This window comes from Halyomorpha halys, unplaced genomic scaffold, assembly GCF_000696795.3.
Source record: "Halyomorpha halys isolate HHAL.00 unplaced genomic scaffold, Hhal_1.1 Scaffold150.1, whole genome shotgun sequence".
NCBI lineage: Eukaryota > Metazoa > Arthropoda > Insecta > Hemiptera > Pentatomidae > Halyomorpha > Halyomorpha halys.
Genome location: NW_027113424.1, coordinates 395,523 through 407,862, shown reverse-complemented (window position 1 = coordinate 407,862; position 12,340 = coordinate 395,523). Strand labels below are relative to the sequence as shown.

The following is a 12,340-nucleotide window of genomic DNA, read 5'->3' as shown; positions in this document are numbered from 1 at the left end:
ATTAGAAAATTAATTAAATGTGTATTGTTGTTTAAGATAATTTTTTGTTTGTAAATTTTTAGAAATTGAACTTTTTGATTTGTTTTCATTTGCTTCTAGTTTGAAAATTCATTTTAAACCAAAACAAGGACCAAACACACACACATTACTAGACTTTTATAGTGGACCACTTCATAAAATACTAGAATTTCAACTTATACTTTTGTTTGTTCTTTTTAACTATTTTCAATTTGGATTTTGTATCAGGTTCTCGTATTAATTAATACGCTGATCCTTTCCATTGGAATGGAATATTAACTTCCTTATTCTGTTAATTTTTACCCAATACAAAATTCCCTTTAGGAAAAATTGTATATATTTTTATTTACTTCCACTGTACTTTTATTTAATGCCATGGTTTGTTGATTATTCTTTATTAATTGTTTAATTTTTAGAAATTTATCAGCTTGAATTATAATATTTAATATTATATTATATTTTAAAATATTGATGATCTAAAATGTCGTGGGGATGTATAAATTTAAAATTAATCCCAAAACTAATAAACCAGTATTGAATGGTGTTCCATGAAAAACTTTAGCTTGAATTTGGGTTTGAAAATATGGAAACAAGCTGTACCTTCTCCAATACTGGTCCTATTTTTACCTGATTACGGTGAAGCCGAAAGGAGAGTAATGTGTTTAGGGATGTCACATAACCAACTCATTTTATCAGCGGTAATTTATGCAAAAAAATCTGGTGAGTGTTTTGAAGCGATTTGAGCTTACTGGAAAGCTATTTTGTTATATTTCATAACCTTTACATATAATAGGGATGCCAGTAGCCCTCAATAGAACTAACAAAATTATTATCTATTTACATTTTTACTTGAGGGCTTTGTACTCAGTCAATATCAAATGCTGTCAATATATTGACTGTTTTAGGTGTAAATTGTTGCTATAATACTGACTCGTATGTTATATCTGTATGTACCACATTGAGTAATATTGATCATGTAAGGTGGGCTTTATCTTGATATATTGTAGTAAGTGACAGTTGATTTCATTAATCTATGATGATTCATAAAAATGTTGAGGTTTTATAGTCAATCTTAGCCATGTCTATGATATTAATTAGACATTAAATGTTTAAGGAACCTACTAACCATTACAAAATGTATTGTTAAAGTGAAGATATTGTATATATTTTTAGATATCTAAAATTATTATTTTTATAACCTTAATAGGTTATGTAACATTTAATTTACTATTATGATAAATAAACACTACAGTTATTTAATTCCCTTGTAATATTGATTGTAAGGATACAAGAATCTTGCATTAAAAATTAAATATATATATATTTGTTGTATGTCCAACTGACACTTTAAGACACTGTAAGAAGTTTCTCCCTTTAAAATGCATAATTAACAGTTGTTTTGATTAAGGATATTAGACATTATTGGAGAAGAACATCATTTAGATAAAATATAAACAAAGTAAATGAAAAGAAAAATAACTTATTCTTTGATATCAACATGAATATGACGGCTAGTCTTTAGTCTTCTCGCGTACTGGGTGTCCAATTTAGTGCAAAGACATGAGCGGTTGAAACTCCACAAAACAAAAAAAAAATCAATCTACCCATTCAAGGGATAAGTGTCCCTTAATGTTGAGACAGATACTCAAACAAATATGTTGTTTTGACTCCATGGGCCTCTGATACGCATAGATCCATTGAAAACTGCTCTTCCAAAATATTAATAGAGTGATCATTGTTGTTTTTAAGTATTACCCCCAATATTTTTATTCTTAAATGTTTTTCATACATTATATTCAATTTATTGAGTGGTCCACTTAAAATATTAAGTATTATAGATATGATATAATTAGTTTAGAAATAGTTCATTAATATAGACTAATTGCTGATTATAATATACATAAATAATTCTTTACAGTGCCTTAGATATATCTGGAAAAAAAAAAGATATTACTGAAAATGATTATCTGTAGCAATACCTTATTTGTAAGTGATAACTGTTAATATATGAAGATTAATAGCATATTGTTGTCAATTATTAATTTAATTAAAAATAATTTATTGTACATGTTATTGTGAAACACAATAACTCCACATCAATGGGATATTAAAACATTAAATAATGTTTTAATTTTATTTTGCTTTCATTTAGATTTGTTTGAGAATAAAAAAAAGTAAAAGGTTATAAAGGTTGGGTTTTGGATGTTTACATGAACATATCAAAAATCCATGACATAATTATTATATTTTATTCAAAATTAATGTCTACTGTTTTTGTTTTCACATGAATTCCTTTAATCTCTGTAATCTAATTCATCGACTTATCATTGTCATAAAATCTGCATGGCTTGATTTGCATGATCTGTTTTCCTGAATGAAATGCATGCACACGTTTATTGAGTGTTATTGCTTGTTTGTTCTTTTGTAATCATTAAATTACAATACGATTAGTGTTTAAGAATAATTAGAGTTTAAGTTCTTTTTGCATAAATTTTCATTTATACTATCTTCATGATTAACTTAAGTTATTATTTAAATCTATTATATTATTACAATTTTATTACTTTATTTTTTATGCCTCTTTTAAAAATTCATAATATACTTTATGGTAAATTAAAAAAAAAGAAGTAACAGATGGCAAGGAAATAAAAGAGTTCCTGAACAACTATTATAACTTTATAATTATTTTTATGTATTTATCACTTGGACTTATCTAAAAAAAATATTAATGAAATACTACAGTGATACGTTATATGGGAATGTCTTAAATTAGTTGAACAATAGATGGTAAAAAAGGTTTCAAACCAATGGTAATAAACACTGCAATGGGTAAATTTAATTCTATTTTGGAATCGGATATTAAATGATTATTAAAACATATATCAGGTGAACACACTTAAAAATATATACAAACTAGTAGTTTTTGACATTGGAGGCAACGTTGGGTGAAAAACTAATTGCAATTACATTTGAATGAAATTAGTGATTACAGTTACTTTGATTCAAATAGCAATTGTAATTATGGACCATTATTACAATTACATTGGTTCATCAAGTAATTGGTATTACAAATAAAAAATTGCAATATTGATTCTGCAGTTTCAAATAACTGTAATTGTAGCTGCAATTATGTTTTGCCCAATATTGATTGTAGATAGTTTAACCGGTTTTGAATCTGGAGAAACTTATTTCTGGGACGTTTTGGAAGTTTCTTCTAACAGAGTAAGATCTGAAACAAAGTCTACAAAACTGAAGGTTGTGAGGAATTATTCATTACTGAAAGTCCATTCCAAGTGCTCATTACAATCATGTAATTGATTTTATAGGATTTTAATCATTTATGTTCGTCTTTCATTTTTTACTAACGTTGAAAACGTTGTTTTTGTTTTCAAATAGTTCTGATTTTGTTTTTCTTTTCACTTTTTTCTCTCCATGCTAAATAATTAGAATCCAGTGTGCCTTGTTAAATCATGAGAAAAAAAAATTAATGTATGTCTATAACTTTTAAGCTATAAAAAAGTTTATGTGCTATATCAGTTATCTCACTTTTGTAAACATGTAAATAATTTTTTAAACAATAATAATGTGCTTATTAAATATTTTTCATATGCTGCAGAGCATGTATACATGTGCCAATATACATGTTCACCCACCTTCTCTCAACAATTGTTTGAATTCATGCTTCATTTTCTCTGTGTCAAATCAGTTACATGTGATCTATCTTTTGAAGATATTGTTAATTTTCTGACCTTCTCTAGTTCTTTTTCAGTAAACATACATGTGGAATTAACAATGGGAATGGTTTCATTGACAATCAATATCTGTTTTAAAAATTACCCCATCTGATTGGAAATTCCAGTCAGGTGTCCTGGAGAAGGTTAGAAAATTACAAATATCCTTACAAGATGGATCACATGAATGTGTTATGACAGAGAAAATAAAAAACTGTAATGATAAGGAAAATGAAAATTTATACTGCTACACTCACTAAATTCAGATATACATTTATCAATTTATTGTAAGGTCTGATTTTTTTTATTTTTATAAAATGGCAGAATTGTCTTGAAATTCAAGCTTTCTTGCACTCAGAAAAACAAACTTTGACACCTTCAGATCAATTACCACCGTAATGCTAGCTTGTTGAAATGTCTGATGATCAGTTATTGTTAATTCCTCAACCATCTTAATTTTTGTTTTATAGACTTGGCCTACTTCTCTTTTATACTATACATTTCTTATTTCAAAATGCCAAAATGGGCTTCATTCTATATGTATTACTTCTTTTAAAAACATTCTTATGGATCTTGATAACCAAACTCTAGTCTCCTGGTTTCAAATCCGCAATAATACCTGAAACACTATAGGTGACATCATAAGCTTAGAAGAGAAATTTATATTAAAAACTTAATAAAGAGATCTGGGAAAACTTTCCTTTTCATAAGCTTAAAGTAAATACAAATGTTTTCAAATTTTAATAAAATATGTTTGTTGTGCTACATTTGGTATTTGACGAAATAGATCATGGGTTAGAAAAGTATTTTTTATAAACTCTCAAAAATTATTTTTACTATAATCACAAGGAATGCAATTTTTTTTTAAACAAACTTTTATTTTCAATTAACAGGTTAATTAATAGTTCATGAAAATGAGTGGTAAGTGCCATATTAATTACTTTTAAACTAAAATTAAATAATTATGAAAATTAAATGTTTTATTTTAGTCCAATATAAAGTTCAAATAATTTTGCAATTAATTTTTAGTAATTAAAAAATGAAATATTCTTTCTAAAATCATTTTCTCAGGTTGTAAGTAACTTGATTATTTTAGTGAAATAATTTTTGATTTGGTATTTAAGTAAAATTGAGAAGATTATATAGTATGTAATCGCTATTGCATTTGTTGCTGTATATTATTTATTTGTAAAATGTAGTTATTGTAATAGTTTTATGAATTATATTGGTTTGTTTCAATCTATAATACTAGTAATGCTAGTTGATTTTTTTTTATTTAGGTTTCTTGATTATTGTGTTATTGGAGCAGTTTTAATTTACTTTAATTTTGAAGCATTATAATTTAAAATATAACTTGAGTTTGATACATTTTCCTAAGTTATTAATTTAGATGTTTATTTTTTTCAAATAATTTGATAACAGGCTTTGATACAGGTTATGTTTCACAAAGCTGAAACTTTTACTTCTGGCCATTGAAATAAAAGGTGAAGATGGGAGTGATAGCAAGATTTCCATTAACCCACGGGGAGCAAAGATATCAGCTAATACGCAAGGATTTTTTATTGCACAATCTGCTGATGAGGTTAAAAGGTATGGAACACTAACACTTTCTCTTTTTACTAAGTTATTTTAAAGATAATAATTGAGGTATAGATAGTTGTCCGTAGATTAATAATTGGAGATGGTCAGGGAGAGGGGGTGGTCACAAAAAGAACATAAATAAACAAAAAAAATATTTATTCATGCTGACATTTAGACCTGAAACTCAGGTCAAAACGTCGGCATGAATAAATAATTTTTATTTATAGTTATGTTGAAGCATACTTAAATAAAATGAAGGACAAGCTCTTTCATATCCGTCTTATAGAAGATAGAGTTGTTAATGGAATGTGGCTAGCCAGTGAGGAAACTTTCTATGACACAGCAGAGGAAGTAATGGGTCCAAACCAGATTGTGAGATCACCCTGGTTTAACGGGAAGTGTAGTCTGGTCACCATTCTGAAGAATGAAGCTTACACTTTTATGCTTCAAAAGAAACATACACGAGCCTCAGTTAATTTTTACAGGCTGCAAAGGAGAGAAGATAAGAGAATTCATTGACAAAAAAAGAAACTAGTAAAATAAAGAACTAAAGATAACAGAAATACTCAGAAATACCCTTTCAAGGAGTAACCAAATCTCAGTATCAAAGAAGTCAGATGGATCACTTCTGAAGGAGAAAACTGAGGTACTACAAAAATTTGTTTATAGAATCGTCTTTAATCAACTTCATAAGATGAATCAGGTACAGGAAACTCAACAGAAAGGAGTTTTCCTTGGTCTGAAGATGGATTCGAGCCTGCAGAAAATGACGGATTGATAAGTTTAAACACGGTGCCAAATTGACTAATTTGCTGTCAAAGGATTCAAGGAAAGGAAAGATGAGCTGTAACAAGCATTAAACAATCTTCTCATTGTGATATGAATAAAAGATTGGAATTAGAGCGTTTTGTATCTTATCTTAGTCATATGAAAAGAAGTCTTGATTACAACAATTATGAGGGTATCTCTCTTCTGCTCTCCACATATTAGATTTTCTTAAATATATTTTACCAAAGATTACTAACTCATGCTGAGAAAGTCTTGGAGAAATGTCAATGTGTACTTTGATGGGTGAATGGTGTTGGATAAGATTTGAGAACCCATTTGAATTAAAGGACAACTACACTTCACCAAATTAACTGATGGAAATTGGCTTAGTGAACTCAAAGGTTTGATGGAAATAACACCAATTCCCACCTGTACTCCTCCTTTCCCCTCCTTTCTGCTCCTTTCCCCTCCCTCTTCTCCCCTCTCTCTGTGACATACTCTCATATTTTATGAATCTAAAACTTTTGTAAATGAGTCTGAAAAAAATATTTGTTTTTTTTTTAAGTCTAAAACATCTGTTCTATTACCTATGTTCCAACATCACTTTTGATTTATATGTAATGTAAAGAATAAAAAACAAAAAAAAGTTAGTTTTGGGTCGATATTGTAATGTTAAATATAATTTAACTAAAATAATAAAAAGTTTAAAAAAAATAATTATGAATTAACTTCATATACTCAGAATATTCCATAAAATGTTTTATGATAACCATCAGGCTTCTCTGTCTGCAATACCATTTGGTTTGGAAAAAAAAAATTTAATCCTCCTTTAAGTTTAAATGTCAAAGTTATGAAATTCATTGAAAACATCTATTAAACTGGAATCAAAAGTTATTTCATTGATTAGAACAAACACTTCTACCACTAGCACCATTGGACTGTTAGCCAAAAATTTCAAACTTTGGTCCAGGTCAACAAATTATTTTTATTTTTTGTTGAGTTTTGTATTTTATTAACATAATAAATTGTATCATATATACTTAATTTCTGGTTTACACGACTTTGATTTGCTGTTACCTCCTGGGAAAGTTGTGATTGGGTAGAAATTTCTGTTTCATGGTCTACTTAATTTTTAATTTTTTTTTTTAGTTGTAATGTAAAGTGTTAATAGACTTACCTGTATTTATTAGATCTAGTCTAAAAGGGGGGAAAAAACGCATCTATTAGTAATTTTCAGCTTTTGGCACTTTTGATAATTGAAAAACTGTTGATCATAATTTCAAATTTAGATATTGGAATAAAAAAATAATTATATAAAAATAAAAAATTATTATATTGAGTATATTGGGACTATGTTTCAGACAGAAAGTTTTATCTCTTATTACAAACGAAATAAATGAAAAGAAACCCATATGGATAAATTCAATCATTGCCACAAAGTTTTGCTCTGGCTATATGCAGGTTTAGCTTGCACACTGAAACTTTTGATAGGTAGCTAACGCTATTTGAAATACCTTCTCTTCATTCATAATAACCGCTTTTAGATGTTTATTCTAAGCTTGTCTTGTCTAGTATTTATTTTTTTCGGCTCAAGACTGCAAAATATATATTAACTGACCTAGATAGGAATCAAAGCCACAATGTACTCTGGAACCATTGCCTGAATGTGTTTGGACATCATATCCTCTATGTCATGGGGATTTGGTGTAAATTCTCACATTTTTGCAGAAATTAACTCTGACCATTTTATAAAACATATTTAGAAATCTATTAATTGTTTTCTTTTTCAGAGCATGGTTTTATTGCAAGGCTTGTCATGACGACATTAAAGATGAAACGTTGATTAAGAAATGCAAGTGCAAAAACTGTAAGTAATCATGATATCTTAAATTTCAAAAATATATATATCAGTCATTTTTTCTTTCTCAGTTGTCAACAATATTTGGCCACCTTTTGACAATATAAAATGGTATCGCATTGGGTAGCATTTAGAGTTCATTGGTATTTGAAATTGCATCAGTTGAGAAAGATTTGTTTGTTATAAAATTAATTTTAAAAAGTATATATATATATATATTTATATTTTTATTTATGAGCTTGATTTTATAAAAAAAAAAAAAAGTTTATACTTAAAGCAAACAGATCTTTTTTTCTTTATACTAATGAATGTTGCATATCATTATCATAGTATCTTTCAATTATGAATGATGTAGTTCTTTTTAAAATACAGTGCACATTTTATTGCCTAATATTTTTTTTCTGTTCAAGACAACTATTTTCACAGTTTAATAATAAAGTTTTTCTTTGATTTAATTTAAGAAAAAAATATGAATAAGATTTTTCATTTAATTAAAAATGAATGGTTAATTTTACCAGCAACACTGACAAAATATATTTGTTAAAAAATAGTTAAACTTTGTAATGAACTAATTAAAATATGCCTAATTACCAAGGAGAATTATTATTATTACTGTTCTTAGTTTGAATTTATTCTTATCAATCATTTTTGTAAAGCTTAAATTTATTTATTATTAGCTATTAATTATTAACATATTCCATTATTTTTTAAAATGTGATTTTAAATATTAATATTAAAGATGTGGTTGAATAAATCATTTATGGACTTAATGATGAAATAACAAAAATGTAATAGCTTTATTGAGGAATTATTAAGTTATGATTTTTTTTTTTATATATTTACTTTCATACTGTTGTAAATTTTTCATATTTCATTATCATTAGCAGGTTTTTGAAAATATTAATCTATTCAAGACTTGCATAATGAATATAGTGGAATTAATATAAATTACTTACAAGCATATTTTAGGTGAAGTAGCCTAATCAATGACTATGTAGAAAATGAAATGAATTTTCCTCAGTAGTAAAGTATATATGATTTTACATGATATAATTTTACTACTTCAATGCTGGTAAACAACTTATATAATAGTAGTGATTGTAATAATATTTTTCTGGACCAAGACGTTCACTCTTATAAGTGCATGCATGCACACATTTATAAATAATTTAAATAGGAAAAACCAACATGATTTAGTTGTTTTTTTATGCTTTATTAAAGTATTTAAATTTAGATTCATTTACCATTTAATGATAAATCAAATAATTTTTTCCATGACCAAAAAGTAAATAAATAGAATTAATTAATAATGAGGTACTTGAATTATATATTTACAAATTCTTGGGGGGATTTTGAATTGCATGTATTAAATTTTAGTCAAAATTTAAAAAAAAAAAAAAAAAAGATATATAAGTAAGTAATAACTACACTCCAATAGTTTTTTTTTCTATTCTAAAAATCCATTGAAATTTTTTATTTATTATTACAGTTATATTATTGAATTATTTCCTGGTAATAACATGCTTTATTTTAAAATCAGATGATGTACTTATTATTTATATATTAGTAAACCCAAGTTACTGCTATGTCATGAATACTTTAGATATTCGAGGGAAGTCAACAATGCAATGGTGGAAAATGTCTTTTCTAATTTTTTTTATTATTAGATAAGTTAAATTCCTAATTTTGCTAAAAATTTAAAAAAATACTTAGCGACCTTTTCTGAAGAAAAGTATGGATGTGTATATGTTAATATTAAAAAAATTAATATACCTGCTGATTAAATTTTATAAATATTTCTTGCCTCGCACATTAATAGAATAAATTAACTTTTAATCATACTGATATCATTACTTCTTCTAAACAGATTAGATACAATTTGAAAAACTTACTGGATCATTGTTTCTATTTACAATTTAAATATTTTTAGCTGCTTAAAAATAAAATATTAATTAGCGATTGTCATTCTACTCAATTTTATGAATTGATGTAACAGTTACTAATACTTCAAAAAGGGCTGAACATTTTCGGGAGATATTTCAATAATTACTGGTAAGTAGAAGAAAGAAAATACTTGAAGAATAGCATGTGATTAACATGGTCTGGTGAATAAAATCTTCTGTATGCTATGATTATCCTTCTGACTTATATCAAAGAAGGACATTTGATAAGTTTGGTGTGCTCTTAACTTCTGTTAATTACATTTCATTTTGTTCAAGAAAAGTGACTTTCTCAAATTCCATTAGGTTTCATATAAATGTGTTATTATGCTGAGTTATATAAAATGATTTTATAATTAAGATGTTCAACAACAGAGTGAACAAATGAGGATTAAATTGTTTCTGGTCAGAAAATTAGTGGGCTTTATCAGGATTGGAACCTTGATTTGTTGAGTTGCTTTCTGGGTCTATTGAATCCTAAAATGCGTAATCTGATTATTCAGGTAATTGCAGAAATTGAGAATAATGCCAGGAATCAGGCACTTTTATTAGTGTCTTCTTTCTGAGTCCTTTATGGGCTACTGTTGGAAATATATCTGTGCGTAGTAGTTTACTGAAATTACTGAAAGCAAAGTTGATTTCCTGATAACCATTAAAAAATGAATAGTCATCAAATTTAAAATTTAACTTGTACATTTAAACTATTACTATTAAAAAACTGTGAGTTTGGTTTTTAAAAAAATCAAGTTTAGCATAAAGGTATTTAATTTTGAAATGTAGAAATGTAACTTCAGTTTTTTTTTGTTTTTTTTTTTATCAAATTTCCCCAAATAATCTGTGTATACTGTTAGTATTAGACCTTTCCATGGTTGTATACATGGATAATTGGTCAGATCTTTTATACAACTTGTACAATGCCTTCTTCTTTCTGATATGCTGTACCTCATTATCTTTCACCGGGTTCATAGTATGTAGCAGAGTATGCAGGTTTGCACTCTATTCGCTTTTTATCATGCCATATTTTTTTCTGATAATATACTTTGATTCATAAATAAAGTATATTCATCTCATGCATAGAAATGCTAAGTTTTAATCAAATGATGGAATATTATGAGTGAACTAGTAGAGTAACCAGATTGTGGGGTTTTGTTGCCTAATTTACTCATATAGACTTGATAAAGAAATTATGATTAGTGGAAAACATTATATTCTCCCAACATATAATCTATTGTAGACTATTATTATTGCTCCTTAGAGTAATTGAGGAAACATTTTAAACTATTTGTAGACCCTTTATAGCTTCTCCATTCTGTTTATTTTTCCCCTTATATAAACTGATAATAACATTTACTTCATTTTGTCTGCCTCATAGTGTATGCCTGATATTATTTCAATTGGGTTATCAGGGCTTTCAGGAACTGTCATGTTATCCCATCTGAGGTTTCTATCTTTTGAGTAAATTTAGAACCAATTTGATGGTCCAGAGGTTTTTTTTTTTCCCCCTTTTTCACATTCCATGTCCAACCAATACTTGACTTACCTGTAGATTTTAAATTTCTAGACTACTGTTTTATGTTCAATCTATTTGATGAAAACTGTTGATTAAATATTCATATGCATATCCTCATTATCTTTCGGCTTTATGCTCTTTCTGTTTTTGTATAGATTTGTAATTGAGCCATGTATAGACTATATTTTTTATAGCTTATATTTTCCAAGATTTAATTGAGTTTCACAATGCTGGCTTGTCATTGTCCTAGTTATTTCTAGTTGTTAACCAACGGCTATTAAACTGTATCGTATTCTGTATCACTCATGTTTCTTTGAAATATGATTTTCATGATTGATTAACACCTTCCCCAGTGACTAAGGGTTTTATTTGTTGAAATGAAGGCTTTAGGCCTTAGATTAAGTTATTTCAATTAATTAATTTATATCTTGTCCATCTAGGCTGGATAAAATGTTTTGATTGGTTTACTCCCTGATGGAGATAACGTGATTTTGAAAGCATTATTCTTAATTAAACTATTAATTATTTTGGTAATTAAATGTAATTATTTGGTAATTGTATTTATATTAAAGTAAATTGAGTAGTATTTAATTTAATTTTTATCAATTATTTGAAATTAATCATTAGTCATTACTTTTAGAATGAACTACTATCAGATTAATCTCAAGTTACAGTTCTGTCAGTTACATAGTATGGTTATAATTATATAAATACATTTAGAACTTTTGATAAAGTGATTTTTAGAAAATATAGCATCTCTATTATTTTCCGATCAACTTTAATTTTCTTTTATAATGTACCCCTATCCAAATCATAAGCATCTCTTATGAACTATAATTTATTTTCCCCTAAATTGAAACCCTAACCAAACCATATATAACTATTTCTATGTGTACATTATATATATTATATTGTATATTATATATATATAATT

General features: G+C 26.9%; 1 protein-coding gene and 1 long non-coding RNA gene across 5 annotated transcripts in view; one reads left to right on the top strand and one right to left on the bottom strand.

The window, feature by feature from the left end:
• The window catches only part of slo (calcium-activated potassium channel slo), a 258,833-nt gene that overhangs the window by 204,957 nt on the left and 41,536 nt on the right, over positions 1 to 12,340 (top strand). For all 4 annotated transcript variants that reach the window (XM_014417223.3, XM_067050932.1, XM_014417234.3 and 1 more), the window contains exons 13-14: positions 5,184 to 5,339; positions 7,889 to 7,965. In XM_014417223.3, the coding sequence (XP_014272709.1) occupies positions 5,184 to 5,339; positions 7,889 to 7,965 (233 nt within the window). The remainder of the gene's footprint in view (positions 1 to 5,183; positions 5,340 to 7,888; positions 7,966 to 12,340) is intronic.
• LOC106678620 (uncharacterized) lies at positions 4,017 to 9,000 on the bottom strand. Its single transcript, XR_001342795.2, has 2 exons — positions 8,913 to 9,000; positions 4,017 to 4,376 (listed from the first exon to the last, which is right to left on the bottom strand). It is a non-coding gene; the product is annotated as an uncharacterized lncRNA (long non-coding RNA).